General features: G+C 36.8%; 1 protein-coding gene across 4 annotated transcripts in view; it reads right to left on the bottom strand.

Annotated features, from left to right (window-relative positions):
* Positions 1-24581, bottom strand: part of DGKB (diacylglycerol kinase beta) — a gene marked incomplete at both ends in the record, with an annotated part of 334143 nt that overhangs the window by 68794 nt on the left and 240768 nt on the right. For all 4 annotated transcript variants that reach the window (XM_082014573.1, XM_082014575.1, XM_082014574.1 and 1 more), the window contains 2 exons: positions 7137-7332; positions 12965-13055. In XM_082014573.1, coding sequence (XP_081870699.1) covers positions 7137-7332; positions 12965-13055 — 287 coding nt within the window. The remainder of the gene's footprint in view (positions 1-7136; positions 7333-12964; positions 13056-24581) is intronic.

The raw sequence follows: 24581 nt of genomic DNA, 5'->3' as shown, positions 1-24581 counted from the left end.
AGCCTATCCCTCATAAAGTCATCCAAAACCTAGGTTCTGAGTTAGGAAAATTACCAGTGTCATCACTTTGTCATATTGAGTACCGTAGCACCTTTCTCACCTCTACACCACGTCTAAACTCACAACCCATTGCTTAAAGTAAAACAAAAGAAGTGGGAATTTATTAATGTGGAAAAACTGTGCCATTCATGTCTTCCTTTCATCCTCCTGAAGTTACTTCCTCCACAGAGATAAGATACTGCTGATTAGTGGTAACACGTCACAGTATGAACCATACTGCTCCGCAGCTTCTAGAGGAATGACTGAAAGCTGGGAGCTACGAGATCAGTAGAAGTAACTTCCCAGTTGCACCCTGGCTTAGGCGGGGCCTGGATTCGCAGGTACAGGTGCTTCCACAAGGACAAACTGGCAAAGGGTCCTTGCCCATGTTGAATTTGCAACCTCACCAAAGCTAGAGATCAACACCTTGAACACTGATGAGCCACACCGTGCAGTCGCCCTCGGTGAGGACGCAGCTCCCACTGCCTACCGAGTTCTCGCTTGGGAAGTGGAGCAAAATGCCTGGTGCGGTGGCCAGTTACTGCTGTTGAGCAGATAGAAGAGGCAATGCACAACGGCTGAGTGCTGCCACACAAACGCAGGCAAAGGAAATGAGATATTTGGCATACCATGAAGATTTTTAAAAGGTGACAAAATAACGCAGTCCGAACTAAAGGCGGGGCAGTATATAGCACCACTACCCTATTTCCCAACACTGCCTATACTATAAACCCCCAAACAGGTGTTCCCCTGCTCGAGTCCCCAACATCTGGAATCTATACTCCAAGCAGGGTTTGCACTCACTGGAAAGACAGATCTTCTGCCACGGTCCTTTCTGTTCAGATTAGGGACTACAGTGTTCATGAAAGACACGGGACACCTCAGCACCAGATCCATAGAAGAGAGCACAAGTTCAGCTCAACAAGGGTTACCTGGCAGAGTGTTACCTGGTTCCCATTCCTGCCCCAAGGACTGTCAAGTATTTCATGAGGTGTTACCTCATGCAGCACAAACAGAAATTCACCTCACCACCTGGTCAGCTGGAAGTGAGGTTTCTAACCTGGCCTATAGCTTAGGCTCTACTTGCAATAAATAGAGACAGACTCACCTCCAGTGAACATTTTATTCTGCCTAGCTTAGACCCTTATTTGAGCATGGGACAAACACTTTTCTTGAGGTGACTATATTGACTATAGGGTTGATTTTTCGATGCCAAAAAGTTAATTGCAACCTAACTTTGACAGTCCTCACAAGACTTTGATTTACTGTAAACAACACATACTCATATGAAACTAACAAGAAATTCTACACAAAAATATCTGAAGGTTAGGTTAAAGTTTCAATTTACTCTTTAAGATGTTTAGGTTATGGTGCATGCTTAGACAGGAAAAAAAAAAATTGTCTAAATAAATTTAGGATTTTTTTCCTAATGTTTAAACCTTGGAGAAGCATCTGGATTAGAAGGGTTAACTTTGCTATTTATTTAGGGATTTCTCTACCTTACTAGTTTCAATCAAGGACAGAAAATTAAGTGCCAAAACCCCTGAAAAATGTTGCTATTTTCAGAGCAATTAAATAAAATTTAGGAAAGACATGAAAATTTCATATAAAGATAATTTTGTGTTATATTCCAAGTAAAGAAATTAAGGTATGTAACAAAATGAAGTGGATTTGTGAGCCAAACATTCAAAGCATTTTAGATTTATGTAACACTATAACTCATCGTGTCTATGTTTCCTAAATTTACACCCTAGAAATAAGTTCCACATGGGTTTTATAGTAGTTTACATTGAAATAATACTGGACTCCTCCTGAACTTCATACACTTAATGCTTTAACACTATACATATGTCATCAGTATTTAGTTTTATTTAAATAGGCAGACAAGGATGCATGTGGATTCTCCTTCCTTCTACTTTTTTGGGGGAACTGACACACACTATCTACCATAACCCTTTTAAATTTAACTTATTTTACTGCTTATTAAGGAAACTTGGTTTCTTCTTTTTTCTGATCTGTGTGTTAGACATGTTGCAGGTCTTGGATTGTTTTCATTAGGAAAACACCAATGTTAGATTTCCATTCTTCATACTTCTTCCTTAGCATTATAGACAAAAGATTTTTTTCCTTAAATGTAGGAAGACTTGAACAGAAGGCAGAGACTCTGCTTATCTAACAGTTTTATCATCGGAATTTGGCTGCGAAAGCTGTCTTTCTCTTCACTTTTTCTAAGAAATTCATCAACAGATTTTTTCTATTTCTGTGTTCAGTGCTTCCTCTTTTCCCAGGTTCACTGTTCTTTTTCTGTTATTTTTCACAGAAATATAAACCTTTATGTATATTACCCAGAAAGGTATTTCCAACATATATAACCTCTGCTTGTATCTTTCTTTTGGATAGAGACATATACCTCAGTATGTGTAGGCTTCCTGAAAAAGAACCATAAATGGTTTGCAAGCTCTCTCAAATGCAAGATGGTGTTTATATATCCCTGTTACCTAGTCTAGTGAATTTAAGCCTAGCTCAGAACAGTGTGTAATTATTATTTCCTTTGATGTTTAACTGATTTAGTCACTGGTTTTCATTAACTAGACATATTTCTGCTTCCTTGAATTCTGAATACCAAATGTATTACCTCAGGTTCTTAAACAGATATTGTGACCAGCTTAAGTTAATTTACCTTTATCTTTCTTTCTCTAAAATAACACAAATAACCTACAATACTGATTATTAAAATTGTTAGAACTTGATTATATCACTACTATTTTCTTTCATCAGGTATGTGCACAAAAATACCTAGTTAGGATTGTTGAGGCAGCAATTAAATGATTTTACTTGCTCTGTCTAACCGACATTGTCTCTATAAGTTGAATGTCTTAATGTAGACCAGCTGTGAAATAGCCATAATTAGTTATTTTCCTCTGTGGTAATGTGTTAATGGCTATGTTGCCCCAAGCTGTCTAAACAAGGTACAAAATAAGGGCTATTACCTTACCTAGCCATTACATTATCCATAGCGTTTAATAAAAATATTATTACAGTTCCTTATACATGCCCTGCACCATGTCATAAATAACCTAAATTCTACCAATACTGAACATACATTGTTGTATATTCAGTGTATATAGCGTTCTATACACTCGGTATAATAAAATTTTTCAACTTATTGAATTAATTAATATTTAAATATCTCAAAATTCATAATGTGTCAAAATTTTTAATTTAGAGAATTATAAACAGCAAGGAAAAGTCATCTGGCTACAGTGTAGTTTACGGATGACCTCCATAAATTAAATTAGTCTGCTAGCTCACAAAGTTTCTAAGTTATTTAGAGAACTCATCAGGAATCTCCTGGCTATAAGGAAGCTTAGGATAAGATTCTCTCCCTCCCCTGTAGGGTGGAATTTGATACCTTATAAGAAAGGTATTTTGTCCTCTCTTACTATGTATAGATATTTTGAAGTGTTTTAAGGCCTTCACAGTCTCTGCATGTCTCCTACTTTTAACTGTAGTGAACTGTCTATATACACGAGTTAGTGTCCAAAACTCATGCATTTCCATTCAGAAAGTCATAATGCAGTTATTATCAGAGATAACTCCACATGGAGCTACTGAATCATACTGGTAAGCTTGGTTTATGCCTAGGTGCTGTGACATGAATGCACATTGTCTGGAATTAGCCCAGTAGTCTGGCATGTTGCTGAGCAATAGCGCACTGCGGCTCTTTTAACAAGCTGCACAGATCAGCTTAGGAAACACTTGGTTAACTATCAGTGTGCCTGGTGGTGTACAAAACAAATAGGAAGAAAGTATTGCACTGAAATATTCATAGTCTAAAGGTTTCACCTGTTAATAGTTCATAGATACCGTCTTCAAGAATGAGTCCATTGAGGTGACTGGAAATATTCGTGCAAAAAACAAGTTATGTATAGGTTTGCAATAAAGCCTCAAGAGACTTTAAATGAGATTCCATTTCAGGACTGGGCTCTGACTGAACTTCAGCAATGAAAGCAAATCAAAGCATAACAACTTCCACCTCAAAGGAATCCTCCACTCAGCAGTATGTTTACTAGAGAGATTTTCAAAAGAATTATTTCCTTTTTGTAACAAAAGGTTTGAAAGTCTTATATAGTAACTCTGTGAGGAAGAAAGTTTTGCTGTTTAACACTTAACATAAGTGATATATATTTCATGTAAGATATGTTGTCATGATTCAACTTATGTTTTGGATGTAATTTCCGAACAACAAGTGGCTCAGTTATTTACATTTATGTTTCTCAACCCATACTTTAGTTCCTATGCAGTATGTTCATCTTTTTAAAGTACTGATTCTTGGCATTTATCTGTATCTGTGTATATCCAAACAAAAATCTTGTCCAAATAATGATCAAGGATAGTTCACAGTTACATCTAAAATCTGTACCTAGAAAAAAAATTGGTTGTGGATAGATATATCATAGATATGTACATAGTAGATTTTAAAAGAAAACAACAAATGGAAACACTGCAAGTGTCAGATTCATAAAGTCAAAATGAGAATTAAACCATTACTTTCATGAATTGTCACTTATATCTGAAGTTATGTTTTTTCCTGATATATTGATTTTGTACAATAGCAATTATAATGATATATTAGAAATTAAAATGAAAGTAAATTAGAAAAAAATCATCTGATTTTTACCCTAATAACTTTTGCTGGAAGACCCTCTATACTTCTGCACAGGAGTTGAAATAAAAACTGTAGTATTTTTTTCCATTAACAAAGAATAGGGTAATATTTAGTACATTACAGCTCCATAAGGTTTTCTTTCCAATTAGTTATAAGTTAATCAGACAAATATATTTTCATATAAGTTTTCTACAAAAATATCAAAGCCAGTTATTAGTTAGATACAAATATTTGATACACAGACACACATACCTATATGCTGTAAGTGCCAAATTTTGCTCTTTAGCAGACATGCACAACTCCTAACGAGATAAGCAGGCAATATACTTCCACAGTGGGTACATTTAGATTTATCAAAACTATTTGAGAAGACTAGACATAAAATTGATTTAATTCCATTATTCAGCACTAATCTTGAATACTGAGATGAAGCAGCACACTCTAACCTTGGAATCTATCTTAGCTAGCAAAATTAAGCGACTATTCTTGCAGTACAAAACAGGAGTGGATCTATACAGCAAATCAATTGGTTCTCAGATGTTCACACCACATTCATTTTGGAGTTTTACTGTGAGTTGTTTTAACCTGGTTCCATGGACTGGACAGCCATTCGCACTCAGACCATGTGCCCCCCTCCATTAAAAGGGAATCCAGTTTGCATGCTCAAGACTGCTCAGTGTTGCAAACTGAAACGCAATAAACATGGACAGCTGGGTAACCTGAGAAGCGTACTTCTTTTAAGCACTAAAATGCTACTGTAGCTGCAACCAATAATACTATCTATGGACTCAGTGACAAGATAGAGGTGCTCTAGCTTATGATATTGAGAAGTCAATCTCTGCTTTGAAATTGCCTTTTGATTGAAGCTACTTCCATCCACAGTGCATATAAAGTGATTAGAAGCTATGTCATGAGACTCGATTTTCTAAAGTAAGATGCTTAATGTCTGCTTATGAACGCTTCAACAGATAATGTTGGATCTCCTGTTCAGTCTTTAATATTTATATTATTATTTATTCCTGTGCAGAAAAATGGAAATGGAGTATAGCAATGCCCTTCTAGTACACCAAAAATACTCAGTAGTTTGAAATTGCTGTTGGGTTTGTATCAAATACATACATAACTTCAATAGTTAAAGAGATTATAATATTTTGTTAAACTACTGTCAATAGGGTGAAACGTCCTATCTCCCTATGTTCAGAAGCACACAAAGGAAAAATTTTGCGGAGTTCATTACCTAATAGCCTACCTCCACCTCTTGAGCATCAGGACATAATACAGAAGTTGTAGTGTGTCCAGATGCTTAGCAGCTGATAAGACTTCAGCTGGCAGAGTGTGTTGGTAAGGTTACTCTGAGATACTGAGAACATACATCAAATTGCTGAAACACACATAAACTTTGAGTCCTAGTACCTATTGCAACCTCCAAGCCATAGACAACTACTTTATTACTAAACTTTTGTCATCCAGATAAATTAGCTGGATTAAAACCTACAACACATATTAAGATATAACTAGTGACTTAAATATTGCTGCTGCTGAAATGTAAGAAATAGGATATCCAAAACTAGTAAAAGAATCACAATAACATCAGACAGTTAAAGTCGTGATCTTCATTCAGTCTGAATAAGGAGGAGAAGCAGGAAGATATTCTGAAGCAGGAGATACCCTCTTCTCCATAGGATTAAAAGAGCAGGGGGAGGGCAGTTTTCAAAGTCTGGTCTGATGATCCCTTTGTGTGAACAGAATGATGTTTTACGATCACTAGAACTTGTGATATGCAGTGATGTGTTACAATGCATAATATTCAGATTCTATTTACTGTAGGTTTTGTCAAAAGATATAGTTAATAATGAAATTTATGAAGCAAATGCATCTAATCACCAAGAAAGTATATGAGCCCTGAAAGGACGGGTCATGCCCACGTAAGCTACAGCATGTGTTCAAGCATTGCATACAGCATCACAGTATAGTAACAAGATGTATAAACAGCTTGCTCTTGTTACTCTGAAGTAATTTTCCACAGCCTCTGGCCAAAGTTTGTTAGAAACAGGGCACGATTATCCCCAAGTTGTATGCACAGTGACATTAGGAAGCATTGTAAATGCTAGGTAAGTATTTTCCAACTCCAAAAACTCCAGGTACTTCCAGACTGAATATCGTAGTAGCAAACACTGCCACATGGTGTGCTTAGTCTGCTTAACAGGTAACATCCGAGGCAGGTTTGCAAGTATAGAGACTGTAATCGTCAGCACGTCTTTGTTTATACCTTTGCTCCAGTGCTTCCCATCCGAAAAACTAAATGCACAGGAAAAGAAATAGCTAAGGACTGTCTATCCTTTTTCCTGACAAGAGGCAATACAAGGGCAATTATACAACTGAGTTGACTGTATGGAGCCAGATAGCCTATACTAATCTGTAAGCTTACCTTGGCATACAAACTTCAATTCCTTGGCATCTGTGACAGTGGTTCTTTTATCTGACCTCTTCTTTTCTGTCCGACGGTGACTACGTCTTTTCTTTGTCTCTCCCCAAAGATTCGATCCACCATGCATGCTTGGGATGTTCAGAATGGCAATTCCTTCCAGAGAAATATTGATTAAGTCTAGCTGAATTCCATCACACTGATTAGTAAGGAGAAAAAAGGAAAGGAAAAAAAAAAGGGGGGGAGAGAGAGAGAGAAAAAAAACAGTAAAGGAGAAAGAAAAGTCAGAATGTTCTACCTATCAGATATTTTTCTTCATCAATTCATCATTCTTAACACTGTTAATGTTTTATTCAATGTTTACACCTAAGATATATACTTAGATCTGGAAAGGAGGTATGAGATAGGAACAGATCCTCATTCAGAAGGCAAAAGATGATTCCTATTCATCTCTTGATTGCTTAAGTGTGGGACCATTCAGTAGTCTGTTATCTGTTCTCAGTTATCTGATACAAATATATTTCACTTGGGTCAACGAATAGGTAGCTTCACTACAGCTATTAGCAGAAAAACATTTATAATACAAAAATTTCTATAGCAATAACTGGAGGTTTTTTGTTGCGTGTTCCAGCTGAATTGTCTGTCTCACGATTTTGCAATGATACTTGTCATTATAACACCTGAGTCCCTTCCACATGAAATTGAATATGAGAGTCCCTGCATACAGAGCGTATACAGCTTCATGAGGAAGGGTCTAAGTGGTCCTGAGAGCACAGAACACCACACTGGTATTAGTTTCAATCCAAAGGCACAACTGGCATATCAGTGTAGGACTATGCCTGGCTAATAACTCCTGCTGAGAGGTAAGATCAGTAAAACTGGGTACAACAAAATGCAGATGCAGCTACAGCACTTCTTATCCCAGAACTTCCATCAACCAGTCCTCTGAAATATGCATCATTACCAAAGGAAAACCAAGGGATATAGAGCTAAAGAGGAGGTATCAGTGCTCTAAAAGCCTTCCAAGGCTTACTGGACACACAGAAGAAATCTTACTCTATGGGATAGTCCCTTCAGTGATGAAATCATTACCGTAGGGCACCTTGTGTCACTGGTATGTATTTCTCCTGCTTCCTACAGCAACACTGGGCATTGAGGCATTTTATAGGGGTACATTCCTTTGCTAAATTTGGCTTCAAATGACATCTTATCAAGGGACCATAATTTTCACTTTCAGAAGAATGGTGCAGGGACCTTAACTTACCAGCCTGTTCAGTAACAAACTGCAGCATCTTCTCAGGTGGCAAAAGCCTACAACATTTGCAAACACAGTTCACCTGACACAGATTGGATGAGATGTACCTAGCTTGACAGGATACACCTAGCCTTCATAGGCTATAACTTATTCAGGCTAAGTTCTCCTCTCCACCCACATTGTTTTAGGATCAGGGGAAGATCCTAACCCACACAAAACAGCAAAATACTAAAGAGCCTCCACAGAAGAAAAATAAGACCCAACTTCAGAAAACTACAGTTGAATCTGCAGGTTGAAGGCAAAGCATCCAGTTTTCTACTTATTAATTCACCAAACCAGCCAAGTTCCCAGGATTTATATACTTGTAGCTTGGCTAGAGGTAGATTAGCTTCATGCCTCACAACTGGAGTTGGAGTAGCTGGAGTCTACAGATATCCTGGCAAGTCACACACACCTTATAGTGTACAGCAGCATATTTTAAAAACATTAGATCCTACTTCTGCAATGTTCTGCAAGCCAGTAGGGGATCCAGTCATGCATTTAAAACTGATTAACGGTCTTATTTTGTAATTCCAATACACAATAATCAGGAAGAAAACTGGAAAAAATAATTAACCATGCTTCAGTAATAGTCCACTGACATCTTGCAGCTTGCTGCTCTGTGGGCCACTGGCACTTTCTCCTCTCTGCCTGAACTTTTATCAGTACTTTGAAAATGAAAAGGAAAGTAGAACCCCAAAATAACTGTGCATAATTATTTGTTTACTCTGACACTTTCTGAGATCACAAAACAGAACTGTATTATAATGCATACTCTGCATCTTAAGTCTTCTAAGAAGAGTGTTAACTTGGAGAGAGAACAATTTCAACATTAAGGTTTCCGTTTCATATTTGGTCTTCAAGAATTAAATTTTAAACCTGTGGATTATATTCATATAAGGAAACCTTTAAAGTCAAAAGGCATATCTGGAAGTGAGTTGGCAGTTGTGGCAACTACTGTAATTGAAAGTGTAACTTTTTAATCACACTTTTCTTACAAGAAAAAAAGCATGGGTCTTCATTGTTATCTTGGAAGCAAAGCCATGGTTCTCCCCTATATTTTATATGTATTAAATATTAAGATGATTTATTTTACTAAAAATTCTGCTCATGTGTATGCTCACTTACTGCTATACATTCTAGATAAACAGATATTAATTTCATAATTAAAAGTAATCTTGTGTAAATACCCTGCAGGCCTCAATGAATCAAACACATACTGTGTGTCAGGCCTCCCACTGTCTTCAAGTGGAATGTACTGGCTGGATAATTAGATAGTACATATTTTTTAACCTTATTTGCATGCATATTATATCTTTTGCACACTGACAAGCAGCAGTAACAACAAAAGTCAGATTACCACAGGGAATTCCCACAAAGAAGTCTTCATTCCTTATAATTTGCAGCCTAAATTAAAATAATTTGATCTTTGACAAGGATGAAATGTCAAGCAGAAGGGGGTCCTCTACAAGCCACGGCCTGTGGCTTCTGAAATCTGCCTAATTTATGTCAGTCACTTCTTAATACATATTTAAGTATTACACGAGAAAGATGATAAATATGCAATCTGACACCTTTGGTATTTCCCTGCTGTTAATTTATAAAGGTCTGGCATCCCCCAAACTGACTGGAATTATTTAAATAAAAGAAGAATTGTGAAATAGGATGGCACAGGGTCTGGCTTCCATTTTCACTCAATATTGAACACAGCAGGTAGTACACTAAGACAATTATTTGACTAGGCCTCGGAATCCCACAGTGACGAGGAACTTCCAGAATTAGTAAAGAAGGATTTCTTTTGTTCATACACAGACGTGAAGTTTGCGCTACAGGTAGCTCTGCGTTGTCCTAACACATTCACACACTACAGCAACAAAACACAGATGTGTTCTGCTCCTTTTCTTTTTTCTTTTCTTTTTTTTTGCTTCAAATAATGCAATGATGCTGCTAAAAATAAAAGCATGCGTTTAAAATGTGTAGCATGCCTACCTAGATTAGAAATAAACACTAGCACTTCTATTTCTTCTTCGCCTGCTTTCCTGGCTGCAGTTCCTTTTCAGGCATTATCTTTTACACTTCATTCATTAGATCAAATTTTTTCAGATCATTGCAAAGTTGAGAACAGCTGAAAACAGCTGAGACTAAGGCTTTGCTGTGTAACCAAGTGCTATATCATGCAAGACTACATGATCATTTAAACTCTTTTCCCCCACCCGTTAATACCAGGTGGTACAGTAGGCTTCCTCTGGTCCCACAATGCTTTTACAGCGCCGCAGACATGGACCGGGCCATCTCCACTTACACTGGATATATGCCTACTCTCATTAAGTACCCTTCACACACCTCTCTTTTTTTCCAAAGTGGAAATAACGTATGAGTGCTCTAAACTGTAAAGTGTTAAACCTCATTTACTGACACATTAATTAAAAAGAAATACTTAATTTTGTCCTTTTTTTTTCTTTAGAACCTATGTTTCTTCAACTTCTTGGATATCAATTTGGAAATAAAAACGTATCTTATTCTGGATAACGTAAGAATTAATGTCGAAACTTTGTTCTGCATCTCTCACAGAATTAAAAATACAGAACATGAGAGGCATGAATGTATATCAGGAAAGCCAAGTCTAATTAGGTTATAAATCAAATATAGGGTTTGCCCACAGAATGTTTGATCACTGTCTCCCAGCTCAGAGATACAGATCCTTAATCTTCATGGGCTTTGTTCACTCAAAATTTGGCTGTAGAGCAAACACATTCTTTGTGAATTTTATTGGGAGTGAAATGTGGTATCATACACCAAGTTCTCATTTACAGCAACATCCCCAAGCAAGGGGCAGCAGGTTAAAATCAGATGAAAACAGTGCTACTCCCAAGTGTTTATAACACACAAAGAAGAAACATTAGATATGAGCATATTGGCAGGCATTGTTCATTTAAATGTAATTTACTCATTGTAAATAAATCTATAAATAACTACCTCCTAACACTTCTTGTGTAAGCATTTTGGAAACTATTTCCCCTATGATTTTTGTTCCTAATTGTAGGACTAGTGATAATGACCAGGATAGATGAGGTGTATATTAACAAACATGACTCATATACTGGCAATGTAATACTTCACTGATAATAATAGTGTTATTGATATGAATAGGTAATAATTATACAACTGGTATCAGCAGCATCACAAACTTGTACGCATACTTGTTTGCTTTGGGATGATAACATTTCATCACCCTTTCAATGGTTACAATTAGTTGGTTTAAGATCATCACATCTTACAGGTTATGTAAGATTTTTGCCAGATAGAAATATCTTTTGGGGGGGAAAGCCTGGTCTTCAATTTGTATTTAATCAGAAGGTACATTTAACTTGCAGTATATTCAAATCAAATCAGGTAAGCATTTCGTCCAATAACTAGTCAACTATTTTTCAGGCTACATGTACTTAAACCGAAATGTATGAAGCACTGTCTTGGGAAGCAAGGTTGGTTGGGTTTTTTTGTTTGTTTGTTTTTTATTTATTTTTAATTGAACTTGTGTGGAGCATGTTTCCACTTTAAAAAGAAACACAACAACGTAACAGGCAAGTCTGGCACCACAGGTCATACAGTTCAGTCTCAGTATTTTTTGTTACTGTTCTACTACTGTTCTTCTATCTGGTCCCTTCAGATCATTTCAGACTTTGCCTTTCAGGAGGCTTTGACCAGACTCTCATAGCTCTCACCATCCCTCTCTGAGTGCCTCATGCTACTATACAAATACTCCGTTGACATGTGCTGTTTCTCATTACTATTGGAAAGGAAAAGCACCATAATCCTCATGAGAAATGATTTCATTATTTAAATTAAATTCTCAGGTTTGTACCTTCACTCATTTCATATTTTTCATTTACTTATTTATAAATATAAGCCCCCCAAACAGTTTATGTAACGTATCCACTTATTCTATCAGCCATCAAAATAGCGGTGGCACATTATTTTAAATTCCTATTTTCTCTGTAACTATCCTGTGTCTTTTCAGTTAATGTTCAATGTATAATGGAAAGATGACCCCTTGTGCAGAGAGAAAAGCTATTTAATGAAGGGGAATGATTCCAAAAAATATATATTCTTTAACCTTTATTCAGGAAAGTAAGTACAATTTTAGGGAATTGAGTTTTAAAGGTTATAAAAACTCGGGACCTAGAAATAATAAGATTTTTTATTTTTTATTTTAATCCTGCAGCAGTTCTCACTCCCTCCGACAGTCTTTCATTTTTCCATCTGACCTAGCCACACTCCCTATTGATTTCTAATGCTATATTTCACCTCTTGACCTCGTCTACTGTATTAAGACTTCACTAATCATCAAACTGAACTTTGTTCCAGTGTGCAGGGCTACACTACAAATAGACACGATAAAAATAATATTTTGGGATATAGGGTCGAAAGGATGTGCACTGCTTTGCCTTGTTGGATTCAGGCACTCTGCACCCTTGCTCCCTGCATTTCAGCCAAACTACTGACATTTCAAGGAGAAAGGCAACAATTAGTTTCTTACTTCTATTTCTACAGATTCATGCAGCTTCTTACAGGTGGCTGAGAAAGTTTCCGAAGTGCCAAATTCAAAATACCAAAATTTGTTCTTCATTCTGAAACAAGAAAAAAAGAAAAGAAAAAAGAAAGATCTTATTCACTATCAATATGTGACAAAAGTGATCATCCTGTCTTCCATTATAAGTAATGGCAAAGGCCTGGGAACATGTGACATCCCATTTGAAATAGATGAGCTCATAATTTTCAAAGCTTAAATGTTGGTGTCAAGTTGTATGATATCCCCTAAAGGGATAACAGGAATGTGTTCAACTGACAGGTTCAAACGTACCTTTGACTTTTCTTTTTCAGTGACTATCAGAATATTTTTTGTCACTTAACCAGTGACATGCCTCAGAAAAATGTATCGATTTTATTTCATGTCTTACACCTACTATACAATTTCTGATTCATGGTTAAAATCTCTATCCCACAGAGTACTAGAATGTGCAAGCAGAGCACTCCCATCATGAAGAAGAGCCAAGAAAAAAATGTAGCTTGCCTTAAGTTAGCTAAAGGTAGACGTAAATGCTTATTATTCATGATGACAGATGAGATATTTGAAGAAAATAAAAATTCCAGATATAAAATCTTCAGATATTTTGCAGTAGGAGAGCTATATTACCAGGTAATCAACTTATAGACACATTTTAAACGACTGATGGAACCTGCATTTTGAAGTTCATTAACAGATTCAACAGAAAAATAAAACTGGATATAAATGTTAGCAAATGGCTTAGTGTATCGTGACAGCTGGCAAAGATTGCACTTTTTTCTTCTTAAATACATAAAGATTGCACTTCTTTTTTACCAAATCTATTGCATACTGTTCAATACAATCAGGATACCAGCAGTACCATTTCAAATAGGTATATGCAGCTTTGATTAACTCTTATGAGTAATTATTATTCTGTAACAAAACTTGAAGCTAAACTGAAAAAAAAAAAAAGACACTGAATTAGAATTCATTATTCACACTTAGGAATCAGATATAAACACAGTTCATCCACTTGTATAAACTGTTCTCTGACACAGACACAGCACAATGTGCTTGGAACTTGAAAATGACTGCATTCACATGAGATAGATGTGGAAACGAATGAAACATCCTCAGATGCAGATGACTGTCAAACATGAAATAAAAAGACTGTCCTTGTTACTTATTTCAAATTACACATAAAAGTCTACTCAGTGGCCTTAAAGTCCACTTAACGGCTCTTAAAGTCACAAAGGGAGAAGGGGCACAACAGTACTGGCCATTCCTAGAAAACTACTGGCACCTGAGCCAGAAAATCCTAGTATAGGACCAGAGGTCCAACCTGGATGCCTGCACGGGCTGATGAACAGGAAAAATGATAAGAGAGAAAGTGACACATTTCTAAAGAAAAAGGTACAGACATTTCCAAAGGAGTTTGCACAGAAAATCTGAAAGCGCTTGGAAACAGTTTCTGAGAACCTGCTCTGGGATAAATGGCATATTCTCAAAAAAGCTCCAACAACCAGATGGGCTCAGACCAGATTCCTCTTCCAGACTCCAAGAGTCTGTGAGTGGAAGTGATCCGATGTATGTTCCTTCTATAACTGCAGATTAGTTAGCACACTGACGTGCTGACCTGGGATCAATGCTCTATTTATGCTAATGTATATGAAGAAATGTAGGGCACTTCAATTTTGAAACAAGTGTGAACAAAGTCCTGAATTCCTCTTGGGTCTTTCTGGAAAATCTGGATGCAGCTATCTTCCTGCTACTTTCTCCACAGGGACGATGACTAATGAAACAATAAAAAAACTTGATGTAAGTACTGAGAAAAATTCTTTGTAATTTCTTTTGATCTTATTATTGAATAAGATCAACAGTCCTGCGCATCTTCTCCTTTAACAGCCTTTCCTCTTGCGATTCAGTTATTTCTACCTCAAATTAAACATCTTTTCTTTTTCTTTATTGAAAAGCCTGCTTTAGATTTACTTCTTAGCACTAAATATAATAAACTCTTTGACTTGCAGAAAGATAAAATAGATATATTTTAGAGTCATTCAGAATATATTGTGTCAAATTCATGTATTTTGAGCTCAGCAAAACAAAACCCAGCACTGTCAGTGCACTCAAGGTTTACTAGAAAATTTAGATCTATAAATCAAAACCTTGTGGAATTACATGACAGAAGATTAAGTACATTTATCAGGTGAGGTTTTGATGCTAGATCTATTTCTTGTTATTGTAATATATCCTATAAGATTCCATTAGGCCAAAAAAAGTAGTCCTTTCCCTAGTTGACTATACCTCAGTTTTTAAGGATAGAAAGACAACCTACTTGACAGCTTCTCCAGTACAAAGATAGATGTAGATACAAATAATTTTATTCTTCATTTTCAAAAGGATTTACGAACTCCCTTTCCCAGCCATGAAATAGATTAGATGATTGCATGTTTTTATTCAAATGCACTATGTCTTTTTATTGAACAGAAAACTGTATTAGATCTTTTCTTATATGGCCCAAGTTGAATGTAAAGAAATCAAGACAAATTATACTAAAATTTCCATAAGCAAGACCAGTCTTATTATTATAGTAAATATTCTATTTTTTACAATAACAAAAGATCTAAATTAATATCTTCCACTTGCATTCCTCCCTCAAACAGGTGAAGCTTATCTGCTTATCAAGACAGCAGCAAATAGTAGAAGAGTCCATTTAGAAGATGAATGAACTACTCTCATGACCATTCTAATTTCTTTCACAATGGTATAAGTAAATTTTAGACTAGTAAACAAATACATATTTAATGACAATTTTGCAGCATTAAAACTGAAAGAAACTGAATCACAGGCTGTTGCCATGTCTATTTTCTCTCTCTCTCCTAAAGAAGCTGAAAATTTAGACTTGTCCCAACTTTTAATAAAAGATGATCAAAATAAAGATGAGGTCTGTTTCAGTAAACAGACAATGACAAAAAGTGCTATACAGCAGCACTTTTCTTTACAACATTTTTTTTGGAACAGGTGTCCTGGTTTCAGCTGGGATAGTTACTTTTTTTCCTCATATCTTGTATAGTACTGTGTTTTGGATTTGGGATGAGAATTACATCACACTGATGTTTTAGATGTTGCTAAGCAGTGTTTACACTAAGTCAAGGACTTATCAGCTTCTCATACTGTCCTGCCAGGGAGGAGGCTGGAGGGGCACAAGAGGTGGGAGGGGACACAGCCAGGACAGCTGACCCAGGCTGGCCAAAGGATACTCCATACCATTTGATGTCATGCTCAGTATATAAACTAGAGGGAAAGCTGTCTGGGGGCCACTGCTCAACAACTGGCTGGGCATCGGTCGGCAGGTGGTGAGAAACTGCATCGTGCATTGCTTATTTTATATATTCTATTATTATTATTATTATTATACCTTCCTTTTCTGTCCTATTAAAGTGTCTTTATCTCAACCCACAAAATTACTTTTTTTTCCTGGTACTTCCCCCATTCCGCTGCCAGGGTGGGGAGTGAGCAAACATCTGTGTGGTGTTTAGCTGCCTGCTGGTTTAAACCACGACAATAGGAAAGGGAACAGATTATTTTCCAGGGAAGTGTTTTTGCATATGCTTCAAAGTGCATAGCTAAACTCTTAAACAGCTTTGTGTTTGAAAATACAATGTAAATAAAATACTAATCATGTTTAAAGGATGACCTATCTAATCCTGCTATTGGATTACAGTATGTCAAAATATATTCAGTCTATGGATGTATGAACAACAAAAACAAAGCTGTACTTCAAGAGCCTAAACACCTTTTATGTTGGTGGTGTTCCACATCCTCAAGCATTGCTCAATTTTCTGGTAAGTGGAATGATCTTCCTAAACAGGGATGAAACAAATTGTCAAGACAGTATGGAAAGGCTAATAATGTCATTTCTTATAGTGTTTCCATACTGTGGATAAGTATTAGACTTAGAAACTTGCATATGATTCTCGGAAAAGTTCAGGCTAATATTTGGTAATCAAGGCAAAATGATCAAAATAAGCCTGTGATATGGGTTTGCTCCATTATCAGTTAATCAGAACCCCCCCACTGCTAAAACTATTTTATATAACCTTTCTGATTAAGCAATTACAGGCATGTCATTGAAAAATTGTCCTGTATCTAAATATGGAAATAGTAAATACTTTATTTTACACCTGAAGATCATCTATACTTCATTGCAGTATGCACAGTCTATCAGAACAAGCATAACAATAGACCAGCTATAGGTTGTTAGTAAAAAGTCATGACAATAAAACAGGAATATCTTTAAACTTAAGAAGCAAATTAATATTCTGGCTTTAAGGGTCTACAGTTGGGGCAATCACTTATTGCTACGTTTGTAGTTTATTACACTTTCTACCACATTTTATTTACATTTCTTATATTTACAATTTGTTATATTTATTTCCACTTTAATTATGCAGTGTCAAGCTTCAATGACTTGAGCTAAAAATTTCTACATCAGGAAATCTCTGACTGCAATTTTTATAAAATTTCAGCTGAAATATTTTGATTATTTTTGAAAATGACTGGAGAAAAACGTGTATATTTGCTTATATTAACTGTGTTTGATAACATACACTTTGAACTGTTTTAATACAGCTACACTTTCAGAGCAGAGATTTTAAATTTAGCACAAGGATGGCCTTGCATCAAGAATATGCCCCTGGCCATCTGCATAAAAATATATACAGAATTTAACTACATTATGACCATTTGGAAACACATCCTAGGAGAGCTTTACTTTCAATATTCTCAATATGGCACAGAAAGAACAAATTTCTGTCTCTGGTTCTGTCATCTTTTATCCTTTAACCTATAAAAAACATAGAGATTTTTACCCATGAAATGATTGGAATTCTTAATTTTTTCTTGAAAAGTCCACTGCCAGGAAGCAATCTCTACCACAAATCTGTGCAAGAATGTCTGCTCATGGATAAACAGCACTTGGTTTCCTCCATAGACTATGTTTTTCCCCAAACTATAATCCCCAAGTACTGCCTTCTCAAAACATTTTGTTTTTAAAGCTATTCCAATGAAGTTGCAGAAGTATTGTTTGTTTGTCAGTGAATGTCAAGAGTTGGTCTCAGTCTATACCATAAACTCATATAAAGTTTCCAGAATAAATCTCCCCTTCTAAGAGCAGCATTCAGGAACAACAGTGTACAGAATGTAATGAATAAAGGAAAAATTTCCATGGCAAAAAAAGAGTAGGAAAGAAGCCACATGCTTATCATCCAATTCACATTTCTGGAAGGTGCTCAGAGCCACATCCTTCAGGGTAAGTATTTAAAAGAAACAGGTGTCTCTGGCTCTCTTTTCTCCCTTGTTCACTCTGTTGTCCTCTGTTCCAAGGAAATACGGAATAATGTGTAGAACCACTTCTTCAGGGAATTAAAATTACCAAAATGTGTGCAGAAATGGAGATGTGAGACAGATGTGTATTTCCACAGTGGAGAAACTGTGAAGAGTCCAAGGGGAAAAAGTGTTTGACAAGTATACGTGAAAAAAATATGGAGATCATGAGGGAAACAGAGGAATAAAAGAAAGAGAAGAGTGATAGGAACCACTATCACTGTGGTGATACTGACAGTGGTTAGTACCAGAGACTTCGGAGAACAGTGTAAAACTCAATGTAGTATACAGCTAGGAATAATCTAGTTCTAAGGAAAGGTTATTATTATTTATGATGATACTATCAAATTGAAAGAGGGTACATTTAGATTAGACATAAGGAAGAATTTTTTTTTTTTACAATGAGGTGGTGAGACACTAGAACAGATTGCCCAGAGAAGCTGTGGATGCCCCATCATGGGAAGTGTTCAAGATCAGGTTGGACAGGGCTTTTAGCAACCTGATCTAGTTGAAGATGTCCCTGTCCATGGGAGGGGGATTGGACTAATTGGTCCTTAAAGGTCCTTTCCAACCCAACCTCTTCTATGATTTTAATTCAGGCAGTTTGTGGCCATTTACACCATGAAGCAATATTAAAAAAAAAAAAAAAAGAAAAAAGAAAAAAGCCACAAAGATAAGCAAAATTTATGAGGGCAAATTATCCCTTTAAAAAAAAAAGTTTGTTTATGTTAATCCATGGCTATGTCTATTAAAGTTTGGAATTTTGTATTGCATTAAAAAAACTCAGCAATATAAAAGCCCTAGTGCTTGTTCCCAGTGTATGGGGACGAAAAGTCTGTATGGGGAAAAAAGTTTTCTAAGGTGGGTCTGAAGATGCTGCCTTTGGTTTATTGAGTCCAAGCCTAAGAGATACACATTCAAGAGAAAGTGAAGGAAATCTTACAGCAGATTGTATATCATGGTGATTGCACTTTGTATTTCTGGTAATCAAGTATGCTGACACATTGGATTTTATCTCATTAAATAAGTAGTCAATATCTGATGAAACAAATAAAAATTCAGTTGCTAAAAAATATTTTAATGTTTTGTACAATTCAATACAAAGAATATTTTTATCAAGTCCTATCCCTCTCACAGAAGTTTTCAAGAGACAACATATTTTCCATCTTTTCTTACTGTTCATAAATCTATTATCTAGGTAATTTTATACTTAGGTAAAAATGATTTCATTGCAGCACATAATATATATTAATAAGAATCTATGACTTTTTCTAATGTTCTTCTTTTCTTTCCACTTCTGTCTTAACAATCATATAATTCCTGTTCTGCTTTATAATGAATCATACGCAAAGGTAAGGAAATAGCCAGTGGAGATGCACATCCATAAGAGATTTATGTGTGACTGGCATGAATTTAATAGACACATCTTTGTCAATTTTTTCTTTTTCCATTACCAACTGTACTTATGGCAAATCTAAGTGTTAATCTCTTATGGCACACAGCGTAAGCAGATATTGTATAGATAAGTGCAGAAAAGTTAAAATCCTGAAAGGAGAGTTCCAGTTTTACACAATAAATAAAATTTTCACATTATCATACAACGATACCACCTGTAGTTGGAAAGTTACCCCATAAAAGCTTATACCATTAAGTAACACTGTGAGATGGTTCTTCGTGACATTTATTAGTTCTACTGCTGGAAAAGCTACATTTGACTCCATTTTCTCTCATGTTTTATAATACAGTTTTGCACTGTAGCTCCCACTTCTGCGTGCAGTTGGTCTGCAATCTCCACTGTCCACCTGCCTATCCCGCCTCTTCAGCTCTCTACCTGATTTTCCCCAAACTGTGTGCAGTTCTTACAGATGTAACTACCATTCTCCTCCTTGCCTGTTCAGTTCTAGTTTTGCCTTCAGCTGTGCTCTCACATCCATCCAAGAACCCACTCCTGGACACCTTGTTCTCTCTGGCCACTTTCAGTAATAAACATAAATCATGAAGAATTGCAAAAGCGTTTTGCACTACTGAGTGACTGAGAGATAAAAACATAGATGACATTTAATGTGGATAAATGTAAAGTGAGGCATCGAGGAAAATAAAATACAAACCTAATTTTACAAACAGTGGTAAGTTTTCAGGGACAAAGTCTTGGGATTACAATAGCTGAATGAGGTTTTGGAGCAGTGCTTAATAGCATTTGCATGAATTATGTTGTGATGCTGAATACTATGTGCAGCTTTCCTGTCCCCAAAGGGGAAATGGGGTGGAGGGAGAGGAAAGAACAAAAAAAAAAAAAAAAAAAGAAGAGTATAATAGAACTGGAAAAAGTATGGAGAAAGAAAGTGGGAACAATCAAAATATTAAATGCCTTCTGAACTCTTCAGCCTAGAAAGATGATAAATGAGAGAGATATAATTAATAGAGTTCACTAAAATCATGAATGCCATGGGGAGGATGAATAGGGTATGACTATCCACCATCTCACCCAAGAAAAAGCTAGGACGGATGAAGAGAACCTAAGAGGCAGTAGATACAACAAACAAAAGGTTTCTTTACACAGGATGCAATTAAGATGCTAAACTCGTTGCAACAGGATGCTAAAAGTTTACATCAGTTCAAGAATTATTGCAGGGATTCATGGAAGAAATAGCCACTGAAGCCCACATAACAAAAGCATCACGAATAGGGAAATATATTACATGTTACCCAGCTCTTCTCTTGTTAGACTTATTGGTAGATGGCACTGGAGAAGGAGCACCTTGCTAGAAAACCTTTTGGCTGACACTGGATAGATATTTTTACGTTCTTATGTTTCTGGTCCCAAGCAGGTTTCCTCTTTTCTCTTACTGTCTTTGCTGGATTATCTATTTCTCCTCAATAAATGTCTCGCCACCCATTACCACTTCTTCTCTCAGGCTCCAACTATCCACTTGGATTGAAACATTTGTACAGACGGTCCAGCTATGAGTACCAGTCTGTTCACACACTCCAGACAGGTATTGATATTCTCCAACATGATCTATTATCTGTATACTTGCAGACAAAAGGTGCAACAAATTCAACTGAGGTCTGTGCACTGTTTCCTGATTTTGTTGGGCTACTGCTCAGAAAGTAATTTGTCTAGGTTTTTGAGAGAAACAATACCCAGGTTGGAAGCACTCCCTCTGCTAGGGCTACCAGAAAAAACATGAGGAAAACCAGGATGATAATCGTATCCATAACCCACATTCTTCACTTATTAGCTATGAAACCTTTTCTCATTGGATTAACTATGATGCCTTTCTCACTCACCTTCTTTACACTACAGACTCCATCTGAGAGAAGCCTACTACTAACATCAATACGGAGGAGAATCTTATGCTAAAATACCAGTAAAAATGCCCATATTGAAATATAAACAGCACACCAATAATTTTAAGAACTTCAGAGTACGTGCTGGGTGCTGTAATGCAGGAGGAACTCAGTGACTTTTGAGCTGTACCTCAGGCTGCATGTTTTGTGCCAATATGCAACAGGATGTACACGAGAAAAGAGATAATGTATTTCTCTTAGAGTTACAGGAAAGCAGTACACTCTACTGAGACAAATTACAGGAGGTTAACCTACAGCACCTGGTATAAAAACCAGCTATTATAAAACAGCGTGATACCTGACTGATAGAGTTTACAAGACATTCCTCCATGTAAGAAGGTACTGTTTCTAATCTGTGATAGAAATATCTGTTTTAAATAAGAAATTCTGACACTTGCTTTTGAATATATTCTGTTTTAACAACAGTTATTAGTAAGACCAAAACCCAAACAGTTTAGTTTCTCAAAACATTTACTTAAAAAGCACCTTCATTATATCTGCGATTTAATCTGTCATTTTGCTCCACTAAATGAACATTCCTGTAACACTTCTTAAATCCTTTGTGTCTATTCCTCATCATGAAGGTTTCTGCTCTTAATGTTTTACTTTTTATCCTCGTATTTATCCTCAGTTTCTTTCCCAAATTCCCCAGTCTTGGGAGCAGATGCTGAGGCACCAATGACTCATTAATCTGAAGAGGTTTTTTATCATGAACAAAAATAAAGCCTATAAACAGTTCCACATTTACCAGCCTTGGTCGTACTAGAGAACCAACAAAGCTCTTTTTGAAAAAAAAAAAAAAAAAAAAAAAGAAAAGAAAAAGAAAAAGCCCTCTCTGTATATGTTATAATAGACCTACTATCTCAGAGCAAGGTCATAGACCTTCACATTTCATCTTTAAATTATGTCAGATGAATAAAACAATTTTCTTTCCCCTTACCCACTAATATGGATATGTAAAAGCAGATATGACACTGAGTAGTGCTTAAATTAATGAGACCGTTGTTAAGGCAGTTCAGAGGTTCAGGGACAGGTTTGCAAGGAGCAACTCCTCATTGGCTGCTTCACATGCACAATTGTAGCTCTGTTTTAGAAAACAAACAAACAGACATATAAACCAGTTTTGCTTTCCATAGAATCCCTGCAGGTGATTTTATGTAATTAAACGATCTTTTTCTCTACACAATATTTTAACTCCCACTGAAAAACTGAAGTATCTCAATACTGTTATTCAGTTCTTGCCAAAAAATCCTTCCATTCCCTTAAAATACTTGAAAACCGTGCTTTTACCATTCCCAAGTAGGATGCAATGAGGAGATTAAGAGAAAAAAAAACCCAAATAACTAAATGCTGTAAGGGGAAACAATGAGCAGCTCTTCTGTGAACACAGGAGAAACATCAGACTCTGTGTAGGAGAAAATCTCTGACAAAATGTTTTCTCCTTAGGACACCTCCAGAAATACTTAAACCTGACAGTATTGGGGACAGACTCTGCCTTTCTGACTGGGATTCACAGGACTTTAAAGTTTCTTTTTTTACTGAAAGAGCAGGATTATGAGTTTAGGAAGTCTCATCCTTTTCAAGCTTCACTGCCTCCTGATTCCACCCCGATGAGAAGACCACTTCTAAGAATGAGATGGCTTGCCTGGGATTCAGCTTAACACCATACTTAGGCTTGTCAATGCGTTTATCTACCTGTGAAGTAGACAGTTGTGTTCCCATTGAAGACAAATGACATCTACTCAATGGAACTGAAGGTGTGATTCATCAGGCCCGAGTAAGCAGAATTGCTCTCCAGGCTTTATTGAGAAAAATAACTGGCTCTCCACGGACTACAGTGAGAGCACTGACATCTGTGGAATATTTGCTGGAGGTGACCTAGAAATCTAACTTATATCCATATTTTAAAGAAAGGTACAGCACTGAAGAAGCTTCTAGGGTGTAGTGCGGCTGATATGCAAGGGATGCATTCCACGGGAGTTCCCTAGGCCTGTAACCCTAGATGTTACCACACCAGGGGAACTTGGAGTGCTGACTCTAGGAGGAACTGTACGGCGGGTGGAGTGGAGTGGAGACGCCACGGCCAGGCTCTGTGAGATATAGAGAACTCAAAGGTACAATGGAACCGATAAGCTGCATATTCACTACTCTGAGCCAATGGTCTGTCAAGTTTTTTGACAAAATGCTGTACTTGGAGTGAACTTTGCTTATTATAATATCATTATAATACTAAAACGCACACGCCTCTCAAAAGTTACCCACCCCCCAAGGTGCGACCACCCCTCAATGAGTGTGCGCACTGAATTTTTCCTAGTCTGTACCTTTAAACGCAAAGCGAGAGAATTCTGAACCAATCCTGATAAAGGTATGTGTGACTAGAGTCACTCAAGCTCCACCTGCAAAGTAAAACACTATAAAGTAGTGTGAAAAGAGCTGGATGTCAGGGAAGACACCATCACCCCTGACTTTTAGGATCCGCCGACGGGCTGACCCTCTCTTCCCCCCCATTGGGACGCCTTTGGGTAAGATTTGAACACTTGGTCATATCAAGTGCCTCCCCGGGAAACTTAGAAATCTCTATAGAGTCACTTTACATCTTTTAACGCGTTTATAGCCAAGCAGTGTTACTCATACTTTTGGCATTTGCACGTGCTTTGTAGGCAGTGAATTTATCACCGGTGATCCAAAGAACCTGTGTGTCTGTTGCTTCAGTAAATCGCGCTATTGATTGACTCAGCCGTGTGTGTGTGTCCCTGAACGCGACCGTACCTCTGAGTGCGGCCGTGAGAGTTCAGGAGGTGTCCGGCTGAGCAGGTAGTGTGATGTATGTTAGTAGTGCATCCGGACCCATGATAGCCCAACGAAGTTGTTG

Source organism: Phaethon aethereus, assembly GCF_964289735.1.
Source record: "Phaethon aethereus genome assembly, chromosome: 2".
Classification (NCBI taxonomy): Eukaryota; Metazoa; Chordata; class Aves; order Phaethontiformes; family Phaethontidae; genus Phaethon; species Phaethon aethereus.
This window is presented reverse-complemented; position numbering and strand designations above follow the sequence as displayed.